Source organism: Phaethon aethereus (genome assembly GCF_964289735.1).
Source record: "Phaethon aethereus genome assembly, chromosome: 4".
NCBI lineage: Eukaryota > Metazoa > Chordata > Aves > Phaethontiformes > Phaethontidae > Phaethon > Phaethon aethereus.
Genome location: NC_138578.1, coordinates 83,046,782 through 83,070,142, shown reverse-complemented (window position 1 = coordinate 83,070,142; position 23,361 = coordinate 83,046,782). Strand labels below are relative to the sequence as shown.

The 23,361-nt window shown below is 42.2% G+C and overlaps 1 protein-coding gene across 1 annotated transcript in view; it reads right to left on the bottom strand.

Moving 5' to 3' along the window:
* Window positions 1–23,361, bottom strand: part of ATRN (attractin) — a gene marked incomplete at its 3' end in the record, with an annotated part of 160,098 nt that overhangs the window by 10,179 nt on the left and 126,558 nt on the right. Inside the window, exons 26-27 of the mRNA XM_081999765.1 lie at window positions 18,735–18,813; window positions 4,719–4,826 (exon numbers count right to left, since the gene is read on the bottom strand). Coding sequence (XP_081855891.1) covers window positions 4,719–4,826; window positions 18,735–18,813 — 187 coding nt within the window. The remainder of the gene's footprint in view (window positions 1–4,718; window positions 4,827–18,734; window positions 18,814–23,361) is intronic.

The window sequence follows — 23,361 nt, the reverse complement described above, 5'->3', positions numbered from 1 at the left end:
TGAGGACCCCCCAGTCTCAGCTCGGTGGCACGGCAAAGTGGGAGACTTCGTGCTCGCCACGCTTACGCTAACCTGGCTCATTTTATGTGAAGGGGGTTGGGAGGGGGTCACAGAGGATGGTCCATCAGCAAATTTGATGGACTAATAATGGGTCAATAACATGTGAACTAAGAGGGAAATGAGTCACCAAGAGTGACAATCAGAACAGGATAACAGCCCTAAAAATGATCAGTTCCTTGGCTCTTAGTTGTTCTTAACTTCTCTCTTCACATGAAACAGTCCAACATAGAGCTACACGTAAAAATGTAGGTGAAGTGACCCTGCAGAAGTGCTGGAGCTGGACGATGCTTCACTTCAAACCATTCCTCACCGCGGTGGGACCCATGCAGCTTCATCAAAGCCATCGCCCTGTGGCACAGGACTTCTAACTTCTCACTTCTCTGTTCATTACTGATGGCTGCAACTTCATTGCAATGTAAAAGGAATTTCACAAGGGCACCACTCAGATGCAAAATACAAATAGACTGAAAATATAAATCTGTGGTATCCCTTGCCCACTCCTAAATCAGCCCACCACTTCATCTCTGTGCTTCTTGAACAGATGGGACCTTCTGGCAGTCTTTAAACCACTCAACGGCACTTTCTTCCATAACAAAGCAAACTAATTACTAGAGTGAGATGCTATTTTCCACCAATTTTTCTGCTATTTTTAAGGAATCAGCCAGCTTGGTGAGCTGATGTCTGATGAAGGATTTGCAGTGAAGCTATTTAGCCCTCAGACGCTTAACGCAGCAGAATTAAATGCACATCGGCATGAAGGTACAGAACATGCTAAATGAACTTCAGAAGGATTTTACTCACCAAATACTTCTCTCACTCCATTTAGGGAACTATAGATGTGAACAGCCTGTCCATCACAGATACAAAAATAATCACCTCTTAGTACAGGCTTCGCATGTTGGATCCCTAAACACAGCACAGCAAAGGCTGCTCTGCAGACCAGCTTGACTAGGCAAATGCTCCGTTTTACAAGAGTATTTTGAAATCCTCTAAAAGCTTCCAAGACAATTTTTTTCCGACTTAAGGATAAATTTTCTAATGCAACAATTTTCTTGTTGATCCTGTAGGTGTTTTGCTCAAGCTAAGCGTTTCCTTGCTATGCTATTTATGTGTTTTTCCCAAGAATCTACAAGCATTAACTTTGTGCCTTTACCAGCTTCAAGATATCTGGAAATTAATGTCAAAATTATAAACTTTCCAAATTCTTTCAGGAAAGCTTCTTCTCAAAATCACTGCAGGGGACTACAAAGCTTAGATTAATTAGATAACACGACCTAAAAAGGCCTGCATTACAGTAACACCAGTTCGGACACTTGGATGAGTCCCAGATACTCAGAGACATTAAATACTCTTAGAAAAAAATTGCGATAGCCATCACCTCAGAATGCACAAAAAGCTGCAGAAAAAAGCCAACGGATTTTGTAATAACTAAGCAAATTTAGTGGTAGATTTGTCATCCACTGGGTGTTTGTTGAGTGGGAAATAAACCAAAGCAGCTAGTTACGTGTTGCCTAGCTGCAGACTATAATATGAATAGTTTCCCTGCAGGTAAATCACTTTCTATTACTTCTAAGTACCCCAGGAAAAATACTAATTGAAAACACGGTTCTAATACCGTCCAGCTGGAAAACATTAGCTTAGGATGGAACTAGCTTGACACTGGCTGCCAATTGGCTATGCACAATGGAAAAGGAAATTAATCTCTTGCAGACAAGATGTCCCATTTTCCACTTCTCCTTTGTAACCCTCAAATAAACTCGTTATTAACCAAAGGCTTTGATTCACATGGGGAAAGAAAAACATCAATGCATTTATGATAATGCAGGTCTGGATTTCTTGCATTAAAACGAAGGCTCTCAAATTTTGAACATCGAAAAGCAGAGCAACTGGAGAATGGCTTAGTGTCCAACAACGCACCAACATTTCACTCTTTTCTGGCTAATAATTAAAGAACAGACAAAACACAAAGAAAAGTGCAATTCCACATTTCTGTATCCCAGCCCATGTTCCTGCAGCTCCCTCCTGCTAAGAGGTTTTCTCCCATACAGGTGCAAAAGGGATAACAAGAAAAACCAAAGCTGACCCCATAGATACTGAGACTGCTTTTTCACTTCTATTTAAATTCATATATATGTGCAGAATCCAACAGACCAGACTATCTTAGAAGGGTCATTCCCCAACTTGCTCCCAACCCACAAGCTTCCTGACCCTGCCCTTCTCTCCATGTGATTTTAACTTTGCTGAAAAATTCGAGACTTCTACACATACTTTATCCCCTATCCAAATTCTCCAAGATGATAAAAAACTATATAAAACCCCCCAAAATTTAGCGACTCTCCTTGACATGGAAAAGCATCCTCGTTCTGCACCCAGACCTTCTAGCAGATGAAGTTACCTACTGGCACAACAGTCCATGTCCACGTTCCCTGCTTGGCTTCAGGTTACTCTGCAAGGTTTGCGCTATTTGCCTGAATCAGACCGACTCATTTATGCTTGAAGTGGATTTAGAAACATTTGTATGAGTTATCAGCACAGAGGGCAATTAGCAGTTGGTAACGATTTCTGGGTCTGGAAAAGGACCTCTGTCCACAGTCTTACTTAGGATGCTTAAACCGGCTTCTCCATCCGTTCTTGAGTAACCGAAGGAGGCCAGACAAGTGAGATATGGACGACGGTGGCAGACATGGGAAAGCAAGTGAGAGAAAGCACTTAAAAGAGAACAGTTCAACATTCCTATAATCAAAGAAGAAACTGAGAAGAAAATAAAAAGCAGAGAGGTACGGAGGAGAAATCGAACAACAAAGCCCAAATGAAAAAGGTAGAAACACTGCCAGCTGAATGAGAGGAGAAACACCACACTAATCAGAACGTAAGAGCTCCAAGTTTTCTATCTTCTCTGTAGTTTATGAGCGTAGACAAACTTGTCAGATCAAGAAGTTTGGGACAGCTTTGTTCTGTCCTGGTCCTAAAGGAGAGGAGCTTTTAGTTAGCTTATTTCCAGAAAAGGGAAAGAGGGGAATGGAATTGCCCCCAGACAGACAGACAGACAGACTGCAACCCCAAAACATCAGCAGCCAGGCTACAGCCTCACAAATCCGCCTCCAGCCTGATGGGAACATCCATACACATCCCACGGCTTCTTTGATGAAGCAATGAAAAAAGGCTCATTCTAATTTGTTGAGTGACAATCCAATTTTACAAGTAGGTATTTCAAAGTCTTGGTGAGCTATTAGCAGCTAATGACTTCCAGTGACTACCAGCCTCACAACACAAGTACAGAAATTGTAAAAACTCAGAAAAATGGAACAATCTGGAGTCGAATGAAAGTCCATGGGGAGTAGAACCACTCAGAGCCTCCAAGGATAGGTCCCAGAGACAGGTTGGCTTAGCTGCCCAGTCACTCAGTCACCCCAAATTACTGAGTGCCTTTGCAAATTTGACTTTATTTTCACTGCATTCCAAGGTTCACCTGTGCAATCCAGGGACAATAATCCCTGACTTCAGAGAAAGGTAACGACTAATTCATGAAGCACTGAAATGTGAGGCAATCACAGGAATCATTCAAGCCTGGGACTAAAGGTTTGGATGGAACACAGTAAATAACCAGAACAAATAATGAAACTAAGACAATATATTGAAAAGCTTCTTCTATGCTGTGTCCACCCAGAAGATGCTACAGGACACCAATCTGGTGAAAAAAGTGTTACAACTTGCCATGAAAGACTATATTCACGGATAAATAAGGAAGAGCTAAGGCTATACAGGCGAACTTAACTATGGCATTTCCTGATACTTAGGCCAAGACTTAAATATTATTACTCACCAAACAGAAGCTCTTGGGTCAGACTGTTATCATGTGCTTTACAATAATTAAAATACACACCTTTTTTAATAGAAAAAGGTGCTCTCTTGTCACAGTAATAGAAGAGGAGAAACTTTGTGCCTGGACTAATGAGGAAGACTTCCAAAAAACTGAAGTTTAAATAAAACAAAACAGCTACCTTAGACAGGAAAGAAAAATAATCAGTGTTCTCAGGTTCCAAATTTTTTCTTTTTGTATACAAGTCTGCCAGGCAAAGCATCACATCAAAAAGATCTTTTAATTCATTAGTCTCCTTTTAAATATGTTTTTCCTAAAAATACAATGTGTTCTGTCTAAGAACATGCCAGCCTGGTGTAAGAGAATGACTTCTCCACACTCCTATATGCACATCACAAGATGTATTTGAACATGTATTTATAATCAGAAATATGTTAACACTATTATAGTACAGAGACACGATTATACGCCTGTTTGCTTTGAGATATCGCAGAAAGATGGTTTCTATTTGCAGCACCTATAGCTATTTCTAGCCAAATGTTCTACTGTATAAAACTGCATTCTTCTCTATTACAAGGCATAAAAACTAACAAGGCAAACACAAAATCTCATACCCTACAAACAGTATAACTTTTGTCTAAACCAGCCCAAAAGTTGTAAATGCATAGCTGAAGGGATAAAAAGCAAATAAAAACGGTATCTGTTGGCCCTCCTGAATTTAGGATTTCTTGCAGATATATAACGAATAGAGGATTTGGGATTATTGTGTTAACCACAGTTTCGAACAAGCATCCATGAATAATTGTACTAAGGACCAGCCTCAAGCACCAGCTCTCACCTTTATGCTTCCCCCAATGAGATCTGGCGGCTCTTCATCTGTTTCTAAGGCAACGTTGATGGAGGCAAAGGGGCGACTGGCCATCTGTTGCATCTCACGGAGTAGTTGCTAATTTAATAAAACAGAGAAGTTGTTATTATTAGTATTAGTAATTAGTATTTAGTAATTAGTATTAGTATTATTACATTGTTCCAACACAGAGGTGAAAAAGCCCACCTAGCTGAGAGGTTTCACCCAATAGGAAGGGATATCAATGAATATGGAAAAATAACCTCCTGGTGTTTTAACAGGCTTGAGGGTACAGAGAGATGATTGTAAATATTCAGATTACTACAACTTAACAGCGTACTGCAAGTCAAGCTGCACACACAGTCTTAGCCTGACTCGTTTGTGAGGGAAAATGCATCTGCTTAAGACTTCATAAAGCATTTATTATTTTTTAAGCTGTGATACCCTAGTAGTTTGTCATCATCTGTCCGGGGCATGACAGGACTCCATAGGATTTGTGGGAACCCTTTTAAAATCAAACTAGCAGCAGTGTGTAACCACTGTAAGAATGAATTTTATATTTTTTATAAAAGGAGCAAAATGCTGTCAGGTGGCCTACTGAATCATCATCTTTTTTTATTGTTTGTTTCCTTTCTGAATGCAGAAAATGTATCAAATGGCAAGCATGTCCTTGTTGCAATATGTTTTAATACAATAGAAAACCTTTTCCCGGGTAAATATCTGGAAGCCTTCATGACACAAGACATCTTGTTATTGTACGCTTAAGTGCTTCTAAGCATTATGATGCAGCTCCCTTTTTTTAACACCAAAAGAAGACATTTCCTATACGGCTGGGCTGGAAACAGCATTTCAGTTTTAGCTGAGCTGTGGACACACTTCTTTTTGGCTTCAAAGGTTAATTTTGAATACTAAGAGCAAGCTGCACAACCTCTAAGTGGATGCAGAAGCCATAACCCTAATTCCCAGGGGCAATGGGTCTGATGTGACTCGGTGCCCTATTTAATAACGGAAGAGGCATACACTTCGTAAAGCATGTAAAAACTCAGCAGTCTCACTCTTAGGTGCAGCAACTGCCTAAAACCCACTTGTTGTACGCAGCTTTCCACATTTAGCATTACTACTTAGCTGCAGCAATACTAGTTATACTCTATTTTCAAGCTAGATTGAGGCACCACCAGGTGCCCTCTATACTTCCCGCCATCACCACCTGCATTTCACCATTAATTCTCAGCAATTTGACACTCCAAGCCCTAACTCATCATTTACAGCACTCAAAAAGTGCTAAAGAAAACACCAGAAAATGCATCGTGCCCCAAATAACCCCCATCCAGCAGAGCAGAAGGGGACACAGCACACCAGCGAAAGCAAGATGCTGCTACCCAGCACGCAACTCGTTTGGACCAAACCGATTACATCACCATTTTCTTGAACTTATAAATCTTCTACCGTCTTTTCTTTGCCAAGCCATCTTTTAGTTTTGGGGTTTTTTTTTTTTGTGCAGAAAACTGGAAGACCGTCTCTGTAAGCTTGGGGTTCAGGAAAGGTGGCAGGAAGGTATGATGGGATTGATGCAACTAAGCTGGGGGGGGTATATAAGCCTGTATGGTTCTTATTTAATAAAAATTTGTAAAATTTTACTGCCATAAAAGGCAAGGGGCAAAGTTTTGCTTACTTTCTGAAGCAGGGTGGGTGGGGAAAAAAGGGGAGGAAAAAAAAAAAAAGGGGTATTTTGGAGCAGATTGTAGATACTGTCACAAAGCAAAACCAACCCCAACAAATTCACACAAACGGAGCTGTACTAAGCATTTGCAAGCAAACTTGTGTGTAACTCACACTTGGGTAAAAGAACGCGAGGAGTTTTCGAATATTTAAAGCACACCAGCAGATTGCAGACTACAGCAAGTGTGAAACAGATTGCTCGGTTGTTGTTCCTGCAGTTGTCCCCTTCAGCTATCATAAAGCGCTTTGTTTAATGGCTATAAAATCAAAGAACAAGCTGTCCTGATGAAGATGTCCAAGAGACTTACGAACTAAAAGCTATTAGCTCTTTGAAGGAAGTTTAGTTTAATAAAGAAAATGTGCAATTTGGCAACACGACTCCTATTGAAGTTAGTAGTAGCTTCAAGAAATAAAACCTTGAGCAGCGCTGCAAAGGCAGAGACGTGCTACAACACGAGTGGTGGGAAAAGCAATGCTGACAGCAACGTTATTGTCTTCATTTTCTGATCTGGCCAAGCAAAGCCATCGCTTTCGGGGCTGTCCCAAAGCCAGCTGACTCAACAGCGGCCAAACCAGGTAAAAGCAAGGGTCCGAGCTGCAACCAAAGGAGCAAATGCCTAAGGGAACATCCTTTTCCTAACACCAGTTTCTGGTGTAGCACAAGTCATGTTGCAAAGTTCCCCTCCCTCTCTCCAAATTAAGAATAAGTTTGGAAATTAATTGTTCTGTAACCAGAATGTCACGTTTCCCCCCAAGACATGCACTGTGCATGTTTAACCTGTGCACGTATATATCCTTCAATATTTGGTGTGTCAAAATTTTAATTAAAAGATTTTATTACGTTGTAAGGGAGAAATTGTGGCATTTCCCCAGCCAAGACACTGAGCACATCATTAGAAATCAGCAGCAGTTAACATCAAGATACCCCAGAACCTGGCTTACCCTCACTCCTAATGATTAGCTTTCTGAGATTTAAAATAATGAACTTCAATATTCTTTCAAGCAAACCTTTGGTTTCTAGATCACACAATTAATAGAACAACCTGGGAATATTTTAAATCACTTAGGTCTGCAGAGGATTTTAAAGGAAAAACGTCTGACAGGCTTACCATAAAAACACATCAAAAAGCATGTATTGGAACACACCACTGGCCTTTAATATTTAAGTAACTGCAAACTGTGAGAACCTGCACAACCTTCATTTGCATTGATTTTTTTTCTTTTTCCCCACTATCAGTAGAAAAACTCCTTTCAAAAAAATCACAAGTTAAAGCAATTGCAGAAGGGGAAGTGTTGAAACGATGCCTGAAGGTTTTGGTGGAACCAGACACTAAGAGAACCCAACAATGAACAAACTCAACAGACTGCCTATGGTGGAAGAGAAGAACAGCAGGGAGGGTGGGAGACCAGCGAGGTTGCTCATCTCATAGAGCCCAGGAACAGATGTGCAGATCCAGGAGTGAACAGTGCAGAAGTGCAGGGTTTCATACCAATGATTCTTTAAATTCATACATGTTGAGTAATGGATAATCCAAAACTAATCGAGTGTTACTGATGGGAGAAAAACCGCCAGAAGAATTGAGGAAAACCTTCTCATGCAGTAGCACAGGCTCTCACACAGAAGAAAAACAGCTATTCAGGTGACCAGGTTAATTGACTAATATAACCTTACGCTGTGTTTTCTAAGAAAAGCTCGAACGTTTTATTTACGATAATAAAGCCGTCACCGGTCTCTGTATAACCATCCTGCTACCATCCATCTCAGCAATTGCCCCCTGCAGAGCCTCTTTCATGAGCACAGGGCTACGGTACCTTTTGGGATGGGGCTCTGATATTTTCAGCCATGAAAGGATGTCAATTTTTCCAGAAGAAAGCCAGACGTTTTGGATTTTATTTGCTCCTTATAGAGAGTGGCTTTTAAAAACAGCTAAGCAAAACAGCTATCTAGAACTTGTAATGAACTCAAGTTTTTACATGAGTATTTCATCTCAATTTTCAACAGAGATGAGAAGGAAAAAAGTAGAAACTCAGGGAGGAAAAAACCATGGGTGTGCTAAGTGAATGGGCACGGATGAGCTTTCATTTTAAGATAAAGTAAAAACAAAGCAAGCAGGAGCCCACAGGAGAGGGAGCAGGACGTATTCAGGCAGGGTATCAGCAGGAACAGCTGGTACCATTACACCAGTCTGCGGTCAAAGGAGGTGAACTTTAAAAAGGGGAGCCAGAAAAGAGCAATAGTCTTATCAAAAGTTCCTTTACTTTGATGAAACAAGTACAATTAAAGGTCATCCTCTGAGGATTCGTATTACAACCTACGAGGCTGTAATTTTGGGATGGTGCTCTAAAGCTAAGGGTATGATCAACCTCCTGCCGAACTGGGTCTCTACTCCCAGATTTCTGTACCACCATGGAAAAAATCAAGCTCCACTCTCTTATGAACAAGCAAAATCACCAGCTGTGTTCTCTACGCTGTCCACAGCCAACACGAAAAACCAGGATGCTCTGAAATCAGCTGTGTGTTTTGAACCACTTTGAACCATACCTTGCCTGTATTGCAAAGATAAACTGGTCCAATGGGCCAAGTCCCAGAGACCTCACAAACAACAGTGAGTCTAAAGAAAGTAACAGCTCCAGTGTCATGGTAAGAAAAGAAAGATGAAGACAAGGAAACAAACTGATTTGTACTCTAGTTGTTTAAGACATTTAGGGGAAAAAAAAAAAAAAGATTTTGGGACAGAACAGAATATTTGGGATTTTCCTGTATCAAGATGAAGTGTCCAGCTCTACTATGCAGAGCATAAACACAGAACAACACAGAATCATTAAGGTTGGAAAAGACCTTCAAGATCATCAAGTCCAACCATCAACCCAACACCACCATGCACACTAAAACATGCCCCGAACTGCCACGTCCACACGTTTTTTGAACACTTCCAGAGATGGCGACTCCACCACCTCCCTGGGCAGCCTGTTCCAATGCCTGACCACCCTCTCGGTGAAGAAATTTTTCCTAATATCCAATCTAAACCTCCCCTGGCGCAACTTGAGGCCATTTCCTCTCGTCCTATCACTGGTTACTTGGGAGAAGAGACCAACCCCCACCTCACCACAACACCCTTTCAGGTAGCTGTAGAGAGCAATAAGGTCTCCCCTCAGCCTCCTCTTCTCCAGACTGAACACCCCAGCTCCCTCAGCCGCTCCTCATCAGACTTGTGCTCCAGACCCCTCACCAGCTTCGTTGCCCTTCTCTGGACACGCTCCAGCACCTCAACGTCCTTCTTGGCGTGAGGGGCCCAACACTGAACACAAGATTCGAGGTGCGGCCTCACCAGTGCCCAGTACAGGGGCATGATCCCTGCCATAGGGTACTTCGCTACCATAATAAAGACGCTATTCTCCAGCATGGATCCCCTCCTGACCAAGGGTAACAGGGTGAGAAGGAAACAGAACAAAGTTGTCGTATTCTTCCTGACCAGTCTTTTAAATAGCATCAGTGCTGCAAAGTTATTCAAGTGTGTCAGTCCTTTTACATGTTCCCTCCAAGACTCCACACAACGCATGGAACACACAATCCAATCAAATATCTAAAGGTCTCGCTGCATACACTGAGCAAAGGGTAACAAAACTCTCCCAGTAAGGCTTATTAGCTCTGACTTGGCCACTTGCTAACCGAAGTCACAGCGATTTTGTTGAGGTCAGAGGATGGAGGGCACTCCTGTCTTTCCAAAACATACTGGGTAGAGTGGTTGCACTGGCAGACAGGCATTTTGAGCTTATTCTGGCACATCCTGAATTGCCGTAAGAACTTCATTTGAATTCAGAAGGTGGCTCATCCCATCTGTGCACAAATACATATCTGCATATGCACATAAACTATCAACTACCTATTTCCAGGCATTGCTGCATGACTAACTTAGAAAACCACCTTGTCTTGAGAACTTGTCCCAGACCTCTGCTGTAATGACATCTGCCAAAACTGCAGCTCGCAGGCTGCTGACAGCCAGCGTGGGAAGGGGACACTACCCTCCTGGGGTTCCCAAGGGCCTTCAGAGAAGGTGGCCTTTCCCGTGGCAATGGCAACAGCAGCTAGATGGAGCTGCACGTCTACGTGGCCAGCGATGACGGGTGCTCAGGCATCACTATGCATTGCTTTGAAGTAACTTATATATCCTGGTGCGGGAAGCTTTCCGTTACAGTTACTTGGTGACCTTGGGGGAAAGGGGAGAAGTCAACGGAATTACCTACTCCAAAATAAAAAGGGACATCAGCAAATAAATAAATAGTCCATGAAGATAAGCCACATTGTCTCAGAAATAAGTGATTTAAAGCATTTAGCTACAATTACATTAACTACCATGTAAGTCAACAAACAAACAATTTTCTCTGACACTTCCATCATCACTGAAAATTAAGTTTTTAAGCCCCTAGAGCAGCACACATATTAATGTTAGCTAATTAGTTTTGTAACTGACTTTGCAGGCTATATTGAAAGACAGAGGAGGAGAGAAGTAATGTTTCAATGCTTCAACAGGCATTTCCACACTTCAAAACTATAACAAACCAGAAAGCAAAGCTGCTGGGAAGTTGCCTCATGCTGAAATGACAGAAGATATTTAATTCAGGGCTGATTAAGATAAGTTATTCATCATAATCATGCCCAGCAGGAGGGCACAGAAAACCTGACCTTTAGTAAGAAGAATAAGGTATCATTTCTTAAAAAAAAAAAAAAAAAAAAAAAGAGAAGTATATAGTCCATGCAGGCGAAAATATATACCAGATAATTACACAATAGCAGAGCACACCTTTGATTGACTAGAGCTCTTCTAGCATAATTACACAACACTGCTTTTCTCCCTGATTTTTCCAAATAGCTAAATTAGGTACCGGTACCACTGATTCCTGTCATCGGAGAGACAGCTGGGAGTCTGAAATGATAGTCTGAAATGGCCAAGCTCAAGGAACAGGCCCATGTGAACCTCATGAGGCTCAACAAGGCCAAGTTCAGGGTCTTGCACCTGAGTCGGGGCAACCCCCAGTATCAGCACAGGCTGGGGGTGAAGGGATGGAGAGCAGCCCCATGGAGAAGGACTTGGCGGGACTGGGGGATGAAAAGCTGGACATGAGCCGGCAATATGCGCTCACAGCCCAGAAGCCAACCATGTCCTGGGCTGCCCCCAAAGCCGCGTGGCCAGCAGGGCGAGGGAGGGGATTCTGCCCCTCTGCCCCGCTCTGGGGAGACCCCCCTGCAGGGCTGCGTCCAGCTCCGGAGCCCTCGGCACAGGAGAGACATGGACCTGCTGGAGCGGGGCCAGAGGAGGCCACAGCAACGCTCCGAGGGCTGGAACAGCTCTGCTGGGAGGACAGGCTGGGAGAGCTGGGGGGGCTCAGCCTGGAGCAGAGAAGGCTCCGGGGAGACCTTCCTGCAGCTGCCAGGGCTGAGAGGGACTGAGGAGAAAGACGGGGACAGACTTTTTAGCAGGGCCTATAGTGATAGGACAAGGGGTGATGGTTTTAAACTAAGAGGGCAGATTTAGACTAGATAGAAAGAAATGTTTCCCAGTGAGAGTGGTGAAATCCTGGCCCAGGTTGCCCAGAGAGGTGGTAGATGCCCCATCCCTGAATGCATTCCAGCTCAGGTTGGACGGGGCTCTGAACAACCTGCTCTGGTTGAAGATGTCCCTGCTCACTGCAGAGGGGTTGCATGAGTTGGCCTTTAGAGGTCCCTTCCAAACCAAACTATTCTATGATTCTATGAACAGCTTCAATATATACAGTTGTGGTTTGTTTTTCTTTTTTTTTAAATGAGGCTGAACTCTCCTAGAGCTAGACTTGATAGTCTAGATCCATCATTGCAAATACTGGTCAACAGCTCTTTTTTGGCATATACTAAACCCAGCTTAATTCTCTAGCGGCAACACCACTATGTGAGGCGAGATCAGTTGGATGCCAACATTGTGTACAGGACTGCCAACCTGATATGATGGTGTCCTATGCAGACATATTAAAGCTATGAATGGCCATCTGCAAGTTCAACCAGAGATGAGCTCAATTAGGCACAGAAGTGACAGTAGCATGTTCAAACAAAACTAGACCACCAATTTCCCCCTGAGCTGAAGACTTCTGTCAACATTAATACTCTGGGATATTTTTCCCCTTCAGGGCATCTCTTATTTCTGCTACAGTTTCCTTCAGTTGGTGACCAAAGCCACACAGATCACTGCAGACAGCACACTGCATTTGTATTTCGGAAAAGCCTACAGGCACCGTGAGTTGGTTCCCATTCATAGATTTTAAATTTAGGGGTAGCGGAAAAAGTTATGATTATTTGGTCTGACCTCCTGCACAGTACAAGCCACTGAATTGCACCATGTGATTGACCTAGAAAAGAACCTTCCAAAAGCACTCAAATTCTGATCTGAGCGCCATGTTTCTAAAAAAAAATAAAAAATTGTTGGCATTGCTGCTCTTGCCATTATAAAGAGGAAAAAACCAAAACAGCTTTGACTTTTTTACCCCAGCTGCAGACACTGGGTGTTATGCCTTTGGCTGATGATTTAAAAGACCCTCATCCCATTAGGAATCTTCTATCATTCCTTTTCACAGACACTGACTCACATCATCAAATCTCAGTATGTTCTTCCTTGGATAAAATGAGTATTTTGTGACGCTTTAGTCTCTCGCTTATCTTCCAGATAACAAATTAATCTTGCAGTATTGCTGCGTACCATCTGCATCACCCAAGACATTGCTGAGACCAGAGTGGACACAGTACTCCACTAACTGGTTACACATGATACTAACATTATGCTCTTATTTTATTACTCTGCTTATAAATGCAGGAACTGGGAACTTACATACAGTTATTAAATCACCACGGCCACCATCATTTCAGTCTATTTTCCAGGGAATAGGTATTCTGGGAAGTAAACCCACCCCAACTGTTTAAAAAAAAATATATACACAAGCTTACGTTTCACCCTGATGAGACAACTGAGTGTGCTGACCACGTAATCTAGACCTCCATAGAAGTCATATGCTTGCCATGATTTCTCACTCCTCCAGTCCATGTTTCCTCTACAAACTACACCAACAAGTTAATATTTTCTTCTCAGCTGACAGGCAGTGAGTAGCGCTGTCGGTGCTATTGAACAAGAAGGTCCACATGCCAAATGACTACTGGGAGCTTGAAGAATACAGCAGCAAAATTTGGCACCAGCACATTTCATTTCTTACAAGCCCTCCAAAGCACTTGTGACCGCCCAAATTTAGGGACATTTGTAGCCTGACCCTTTAATGTTCTTGCATAACGCCAATATCAGATCCTTCCAAGACACTACTGGAGACTCTAGACAGTGATGAACATCCTGATTTACAGTTACAGTTTTAAAATATTCCAATCCTGAACCCTTTTCCTTGACAAAGGATACCTTAAATCACAGTCCAAGAGAGAAGTTCTGAGACGACTGAAATACTAACAGGTGAGAGCAGGAAGGGGAAGAAAATGAAGGCAGGGCAATAAAATACACAGCACACATCCCTTGGGAAGTCTTTGCTGTAAAAATGAATACAGAAAACTGTCTGTCTAAATGCTATTCAGTGTTCACGGATGCTACAGTGGAGGATGCCAGTGAAAACACCAGCACTGCTACATTTTGAATACACTTGGGACAGAAGAAGGTTTCAGCAATGATGTCAGGAAAGAGAAGGATAATCCCTGCAGAAAAATAATACACAAAACCCATCCTGAATAAGTTGGGCAGTGCACACAGAGTAAAAATGTTCAGTCCTGGATAGGTTTGGCAAGAAAGGAAGTGAAACATAGACAATTTTATGTATGTTATGGGTGCAATTGAGCTCTAGACACCCAAATTTAGTTATCTTTGTACGTGCTTGGTGTTGCTGCTCCCAACACATCCCAAGGGGGGACGGAGAGTGATCCAGCTGACACTCACGCAGTTAGACTGGGCCAAATCATTATCCACGCACCATTTGCTGGAAATGTTAAGAGGAGTTACTTCTTGCTCGAAGTGGAGAAGCAGCAGAGTGCAGGCGAAGAGAATAGGATTAGGATGTTAAAATAAAACAATAGGACAGAAAATTCATGACAGCAGATGGGCATCTTAAATTTCTATGCCACTCTCGTACTTTGTGCATTATTCTCTATCACCACCTTGATACATTTAATGTGTCATTTTCTAGAGACAAGATAGAAAGGTTTCCTATCCCTATTTCCTAATGTCATTCGCCTCATTCTAAGCCTCCTATAAAAGCTGCCTTTTTATTTCTATTTTCCCTCTTTAAGATGTCTGAAGATACTTAAACTTGGTGCTCACTGGAGAGGGAATAAACACACAATTTACAATCCCATCTCCTCCATGGCTGGTATGACACAAATTGTTCCCATTTTTACTTCAGGTCAAGTTTTATACTCTGCAAGGCCTGAACTTTTGCTCAGTGCTCCAAACTCATTTTCCTACAACTATATGTTTGCTACGCTGTGTTTGCGCACCCAAAAGTCCCTTTAGCCAGAAGGCTGAGGAACACCAGCACTAACATGTGCAAGCAGCTGGTCAAAGAGGATTACCTGCAGAAAGGGAGGGAAAAAAAAAAAAAAGGTCAGGGGAATCTCATATATTTTACAAGATCCTGATGTAGATTCTGGATTCGTGGTACACTACTTTCTCAGTAAGGAGCAATGCAAATTTAGTTTAGCAAACGATGCTGCTCTGTTCCATTAACCTGATACACCGAGCACAGCTGTACAATTTCTCCCAGCACATTTTCCAAGCAATTCTGTCTGAATGATTTTGACTATTAGACCTTTCAACACACTCCCTTTTCTGTCCTATACATATCTCAGATTAAGCTTCAGCGATCTACTTTTCACTCTGCACTGCGATAAGAAGTTAGGCGCTTGCAATGCTTATATTGGAAGCAGAAGTGATTGATAGCTGGGAATTACCTGCAGATTGCAGGTATTTACTTCTGGGTTAAGATTAGAGAACACACAGAGAACTACTACAGCACAACCCATGGGAGACAGGCAACTTTAACTTGACTGCTTCTAAAAATATAGCTCAAACCAGAGAAATATCTTCCTCCGGGGCTGCAGCATATATTAACTTAAAGTTTACAATATGCTGTCTGAATCGGGTGTCCTGCCACTGCTGTTTAATCACCTTTCCCTTCCCCCTGCCTCTAAATTGTCATATGGTGGGAGGAGGTGGAGGAGGTGATCTCCATCAACTGTGTCAGCAGTTTATAGAGGAAAAAAAAGTGATAAAACACGATCTGTTTTTCCCAGTCCAGCCTGCAAACTCTGTGACCCAAGACTCCTGTAAGGGTGATGGAGAAATCCAAAGAGAGCGGCCACTTCCAAGGGAAGGAAGAACGGCAAATCTAAAAATCACACGCGTCAAAAACATCCTCACAACAACAGAGGGGGAAACTTGTATACACTTAAAACTTGCAGTGTAGCAAACTGCTATTAATCATTATTTTAACTACCAGTGTTTAAAGGGAGCCTTGATAGAATTTATTGAGAGTCCGTATTAAAAAAAAACCAAACCCTGCAAGCTATAAAATCATCTTAGATAATACCAAGAAGTCAAAGGCTTTTGGGGTAGACTTTTGTTTCTGGAGACTTTATTAATATATCTAATAATAGCATGGATAGATTTAAAAGTTTCCTCAAGTTTTACAACTATTTCTAACAAAAGAGGAATGGAATAGCAGAGATCTATGAACTACAAGATGAAGTCACTAGATGTAAAGAAGGAACCAGACAAATAACAAGACAGGAATCTACCAGGAAAAGAACATACTGATCAACTGCCCGTTAAATAGCCTCACATGTAAATTGAATTTAAGACTAAAACACACCAATACGTTGTTAGTACTCTAGCTTTTTTCCTTAAAAATGCATCAGTCTGAAAGTAACTTAATTTATAGAGACATTTTTCATTTAGGTCACTGCTACGATATTTTAACTGAGCTCCAAAGCACAGTATTTACTTCTCAGTCTATATTCCTCATACATTCCTAGATAACATTTAACCCCAGGAGCCAACAGGGAATGTTATGCTGACTCCAGCTTACTTTCTTGCCAAGAAAGTGAGAAGGAAAAAACCAGCCGCCCTAGTAAAAATTTATTTACCTTCAGAGAATACAGCAAACCTCAAAGATTTAAATTATTTCAGAGACTAAGGGTTATCTGTTTGAAAATCACTGATTATATTACGCATTTGAGTTCACTATTAAGAGCAAAAACATCTGAAGCAGAAAGAGGAAGAAGAGAAGAGTTATCAGACACCATCCTGCTTTATTATAAGGAAGGAGATCCTCAGATTGAATAAATTTATGCTATTCCCATTACTGTAAAGTACAACCAGGTACAGATTTTTGAAGATATGCAAGAAACAGGCACTTGCACAGAATTTAGCACTGTAAAAATTAATCCCCAGAATACTCTTGATCAACTACTATGTATGAATAAAACACCCTTGAACAGAACAGTTACACGGCCGGGTGCCTGCAGCTGCCAGGAGCTTCATCCCAGCAGGACAGCTGGGAGAAAAAAAGTCTATAGGAATGGGCAGATTTCACCCTAAAACTCAAAAGCAGGGGAAAAACACACCACACTCCTTAGGGAAAGATACCTGCTCTCGGGTGACAATGTATAGACACCTACATGTAGAAAGTACATACAGACTCCCTTGAACAAAGTCTGGCTTCTCTCATTTTGCATACAAGAAAATAGATTGCACAAGACAAAGCTCCTAAAAATAATCCCAGGCGGAGCCCAGCCTAAACTCTGCTATATTTGTACATTACACAGGGCTCTGCCTGCCACGGTTTTAGTGCTTACCACAGCCAGAAAACCCCAGCAGCACACAGGACTTACTTCTCTACACAGCTCTGCCACACATTTCTGCATTCGTGCTTAAAAATGAAAAATAAGGACATATTCTTTATTACTGAGGGACAACACATTGGCTAGCCTACCTCGGTCACCCTGAGTGCTCTGGGTGTAACATGAACTTAGCTTCAGCTGAGAAGCCTGAAAAAAATCACCAAATGCATCATGGATAAACAAGGAGGAACCATATTTTGGGGGGTGTAGAGCACACAGGTTTTTTACATGCTGCAAACAAGAAAAAGTTGGAAAGCTGGTATGGTCCGTGGCTAGGTAAAGAGGAGAAAGCTCTGGCTCTGAAAATTGCCTTTTAAAGTAGTACACTACGGCTTGCCATATCGTGTGTGGCCTCTCCCACCTTTCTCTTATGCTACTACATTCCAGGGGAAAAAAAAAATCTAACCAACAACCAACCAACCCCAAAACTTTTAGAAAAGCTTTTAATTTGAAAATGGGGACTAGCTTTTCTTTTAACAGATTAATGTGGGACCTAATGTGGTTCAGAGCTTCGGCACAGAAACTTTCTCTTTCAAAACAGATGTAAAGAATCTGGAGCCCTCGGCACAGGAGAGACACGGACCTGCTGGAGCGGGGCCAGAGGAGGCCACAGCAACGCTCCGAGGGCTGGAACCCCTCTGCTGGGAGGACAGGCTGGGAGAGCTGGGGGGGCTCAGCCTGGAGCAGAGAAGGCTCCGGGGAGACCTTCCTGCAGCTGCCAGGGCTGAGAGGGGCTGAGGAGAAAGATGGGGACGGACTATTTAGCAGGGCCTGTAGTGACAGGACAAGGGGTAACGGTTTTAGACTAAACGAAGGCAGATTTCGACTAGATAGAAGGAAGAATTTTTTCCCAATGAAGGTGGTGAAAAACCCTGGCCCAGGTTGGCCAGAGAGGTGGTAGATGCCCCATTGCTGGAAACATCCCAGGTCAGGTTGGACGGGGCTCTGAGCAACCTGCTCGAGTTGAAGATGTCCCTGCTCACTGCAGGGGGTTGGACTAGATGGCCCTTAGAGGTCTCTTCCAACCCAAACCATTCTGGGATTCTAATCTCCTGATTTGTGATGGTTTTGTATGTCCAGACAATTTTCTTCCAGTTTTATGCTGTCTGGTACCCGAGTTCTGCGAATGTAGGACATTCTCCCCTATTTTTTTGTGTTTCACAGAAACTGCAGCATCAGGATACTAAAACAGCATCACTTGTCACTGAAACTGTAGTCGAAGGTACGCTATTACAAATCCCTAAACAGAAGCATTTATAGATCAGTGGAGCTTATCCTTAACTGAAGGTTAATCCTATGCATATGTGAATAAGTACAAGAGAGAAGAACTATAAAAAAGAAATTCAAGAGATAGCATTCAATGGTGTCATTTCAACCTCTCTTCGTCGCGATGCCCAGCAACTTTGTTTAATCTTCCAAACCACAGCTGCCACCAGGAGCAAAGACAGGAAACAACTGTAAAGGGAGAAAACAAAAAAAGTATCTTATTGTCCTTGTTCATAACATAACTGCAGCTGAAAAACTCTAGCAAATCAAAAAACTAGACTAAAAGTTCATAAAATACTTAGAGGTACTTTGATGACAGATAATACGGCAGTGCAAAATGTTTTGCATAGTTCAGTGCTCATGACACCTAGTGAGGAACCATGTACATCTATTTTCAGAGAAAACTGTTGTTCCAAAGTTACCTATTTGACCTCCTTATACCACATCCAGCAATTTTCACCAGGAAATCAGAAGAGTAAGGCCAAAAGATTTAATCCGATTGGAAAAGCCAGTATTGCCTATCTTTGGCAATATTTAAAGTGAGAGGATAATCTAAAAAAGAAAAGCCTTGAAAAAAGCAGAGAAAATTGCTAATTCTTCTTTTCTTTTCCAAATTACAAAAATAAGATAAATACATGTATAAGATAAAGATATAAGTGTATAAGATAAAATAAGTGCATAGTAGTTGGCTTCTTTTAAACTGGCTGTTGCAGTACTACAGGCATTTCTTGATTTCCCCAAATCTATATTGCTTTTCTTAAATCTAAAGAGGAGAAAAGGATGAATTTGATTCATGATGAATTTGTTGAGTGTGAAGATTTATCAGCTTCTAGGGAAAATGCAAAGAAGCAGATACAACAGAAAGCAGTTATAATAAGAATAATAAAAGCTAACTTTATTGACAGTTATGATCTTATCACACTGAATACTTAATGGGCAACTTCAAGGCACACAAGCTTTCTACCATTTACATTTTTCCTTTTGTATATCTGAACCCCAGTGAATGCCTCTCTTCTCAAGTACCACACTGATGGGTAAAAGAAAACATCTCCAAACCTCCTTCCCCACGCTCTAGCGTATATTTAAAGAGCGTGCTTAAAGGAAGATTAACCAGACTAGATGACTTATTTTCTAACGTGCACTATTTATGCTGACCGCTGTGCTCTGTACGCTTGAAAGCAGATTTCTGTTGAAGGGAGAACTGGCGTGCCCCTCTCCCTGCCTCTGGGCAAGGCTCGGTTCTCGCCATTCTGGGGCTCCCAGCGGAGACCCACAGCCATGCAGGAAAGACTACGGTGGGAGAAAGACCGCCACCACTCAGTTCTCCCTGCCTTTGAAAACAAACTCAGCTCTGCTTCCAAAAAAACAAATCCATTTTGCAGTTCCCAAACTTCCTCTTTCCAAATAACTCTGTGGTTTGCACTGTGCTCTCCCACCCTTCTCGTGCAAATGTCCATGACCCCGATGATGATTTCTTCTACTTGGACATGAAGCCACTGTTGCACTGCTGACTGAAAAAACACAAATTATGATGATGAGTGGCACCTCATCCCACCAGTTCCCTGTTGTCCCCGCTGTTTGCCTCCTATAAGCTGTGAGGGACCACAGATTTTGTCCTTCAAGCACTACTTCAGCAACTGGGAGTCCTGCTTTAGAACAGCAAATTCTTTAGCAGAGAGTAATGCAAAGATGTGGAAATATTTATCATTAAAAAAAGGACAGACAGCAGGAACCATTCCCTGAGATGCAGACGGAGGAGAGCCTGTTCCTGATTCCATATCACCATCCGTAGCCTATGCACTATGAAAGCTGCACCGAACACTAAGGAGCAGCCAGTAGACAACGTGATTATATTTTTCAAGCTTAGATATGTACCAACATATGTTTTACTATCACATAGTATATGACATTAAAAAATTGGCACTTGTGTGACTTCAGCACTAAAACGTCTGTACAGCTTTTAACGATTCCTGCGGTGCCTATTTCATTATAAATTTAAGCAGGATCATGGAGAGATTTGTTTGGCCTTTTTCATTTTAAGAGATATGTATTCCAAATCACTGCCCCCACATTTTCTCTAAATATTAAAATCTGACATTATTTCACTGTAAAAGCCCGGCCATTTTTCTGCAAACACAATAGTTTAGACAGGCATTTTTAATGGCTGTTTTATTTTCCGTTTTGAGAGGTACTGGATTACTACTGGGTTTTGCAGTAAAAAAACAATGTGCCCCCATTAACAAGTAGAGTGTATACATTAAACCTTTAATTGCTATTTTGGTAAAGAAGCTAGCATGCATTATTGATGATTGAAGATTTTATACTTTCAGCTTATCCTTTCTTTCCCGAGGCTCCCTGCTGCTATATTAATCATAGAATCCCAGAATGGTTGGAAGGGACCTCTAAGGGCCATCTAGTCCAACCTCCTGCCGTAAGCAGGGACATCTTCCACCGGATCAGGTTGCTCAGAGCCCTGTCCAACCTGACCTGGGATGTTTCCAGCAATGGGGCATCCACCACCTCTCTGGGACAGGGTTTTACCACCCTCATTGGGAAACATTTCTTCCTTCTATCTAGTCAAAATCTGCCCTCTTTTAGGTTTTGGGGTTTTTTGGGGATTGGTTTTTTGTGTTTTTTTTTTTTTTTAAGCATGATAGCAGACTCTCTGTACCGCCTGGAAACAACATTTCTCTCCTGGACAAGGTCACGTTTGGACTAGATGGATTTTCACTCATGCCACACTTGAACAGGCACAAGTGAATGATGGACTAACAAAATTTTTGAGTTCCCACATTTGTCTTGGGACTCCTGTTAACTCCCCATGGCATGAATGCCACCACACTTACTCAACGGCTTTGGTAAGCTTTTTTCTTCTTTTAAGCTTTTAAGCTTCCTTTTCCTCAAAGAAACCTAAAGTCTTTCTAAGGTGTAACATTTGCTTTATCACTGAGGCCCAAAGAGGACAGTGCTCCCTGAAGAGCAAAAATCAAAAATGTATCCAAGCAAAACCAGCACAGCTAAGACCATGAGCTGTGGTCTGCTGTGTTTTCAGCAACATTTTAACATAAATGTACAAATGGAGGGTGGAAGTAAAACAAAATTTTCAAGGCAGTGGGGAAAACTGTTCCTGGCTCCACATTTAGTTTGACCATGACAATATTGAAAACATCTGGAGGAGTCCCCAGGACAGGCTGCCAAAGCGCAACACCTGCCAGACGATCGCGTTCATGTCGGGACTCCAGCGAGAAGTTTCATCTCGGGATAAAGCATTTTAGATGCAGCTTATGGGCAACGGCTGCTGCCATGGCTTATCTGAGTCTACCTCCTCGATACCCCTTTATCTGAGGAAAGGAGATGGAAGTCCAAAGGGCAAAGGAAAACGGCCAGATGCTTCATCAATCTCCAGCACCTTGGTGTTATAAAGACACATTTCAGAGATATTTACCTTCAGGAGGGATTTCTCCAGAAGTCCAGCATACAGATGAAGCTGCTTGGTGCTGTGCACAACCAGCAAAGTGAATGAGATCTCTACCTTTCCACAGGTGACCCTTACAAGACATACGTGCTCCATTCACATCTATCTATCAGACAGCACCAGAAACATGCACACTGAACTGAAGATACACATCAAAACATGCTGAACTCTTACGTAGATGGCTCCTTTTTACGGAAAATGTGACCTCAGCGAGTTGTAAACATCAGATACGGACTTCTTATTTTTGGTTGATTTGAACATGACATCTCCCTATATATTCATTTACTTCCTTGGAGAAGTAAGCTAGAGTGAAGAACTAAGATCACTGTTATCCTTATATTAAATCCCCTTCCTGAAATGCAACACTGCACAAGACTGTTTGTGCCAGAGTCTTTCACAGGTTTCTCTTTGCTGCCTCACTTCTGGCACCATAGCCAAGACTTTCTGAAGAAAGCAGAGAGAGGAATTAACAATTAAAGACTAACAAAAACTTTCTAAAATGCCCAACACAGTACTCTGTATTTCAGAGGAACAGCACCATACATTTTTGTACTGTCACAAGGAGGCAGCAAATACCCACAAAAGCTATAAAGCCACTAAGGAAATATCTTTCCCCCCTGCACAACCTCCCCGTGGCAGCACTCATGGAGGAATAAAAGGCAGAGCCTGCTTGCTGGGCTGCAGTCCATCACCTGCTGGTAGAGCCCTGGGGGTAGAGTGGAGTCAAGATCTATCTGCTGGGTTTACTCAGCCTAAACCACCCTGAAATAAGCTAAAGAGACCTGTCTTCACATCAGTAGCTTTAAAGAAGCTTTTTTTCCATACCTTGTCTTGGAAAGCAACTGTGTAAATATGGAAGCAGCGGAAAGAAATAGCTGGGTGGAACAAGAGCCATGGTGGAAAATGATTTGGAGTGAAAGCCTACAGTTGGCAGAGTCCTAGTCAAACGCTGTGCTCTGTCCTGCTTTCTCCTGAACAGCCTCAGCGCTCGCTCTGCCAGCTATGAATATCCACCCGTTTCCAAATGCCTTTAAAAATGAACCTTCGCTGCAGGACTTGCTTTACCTTCTCCTTCTGCTTCTTTCTCCTCCAAAAATAATAGCCTACCAAGAGCCTCCTTCATCCCTGAAATCCACTGTTCATTCAAGTCTTCTCTACGCCTCCTCCCATCTCAAACAACACTTTTGAATTGTTTCACCTCAGTTCTCTCTCTGAAAAGGCGGCAAAGGAAACAGAAATGTTCTTGGGCTGTTAACACCCCA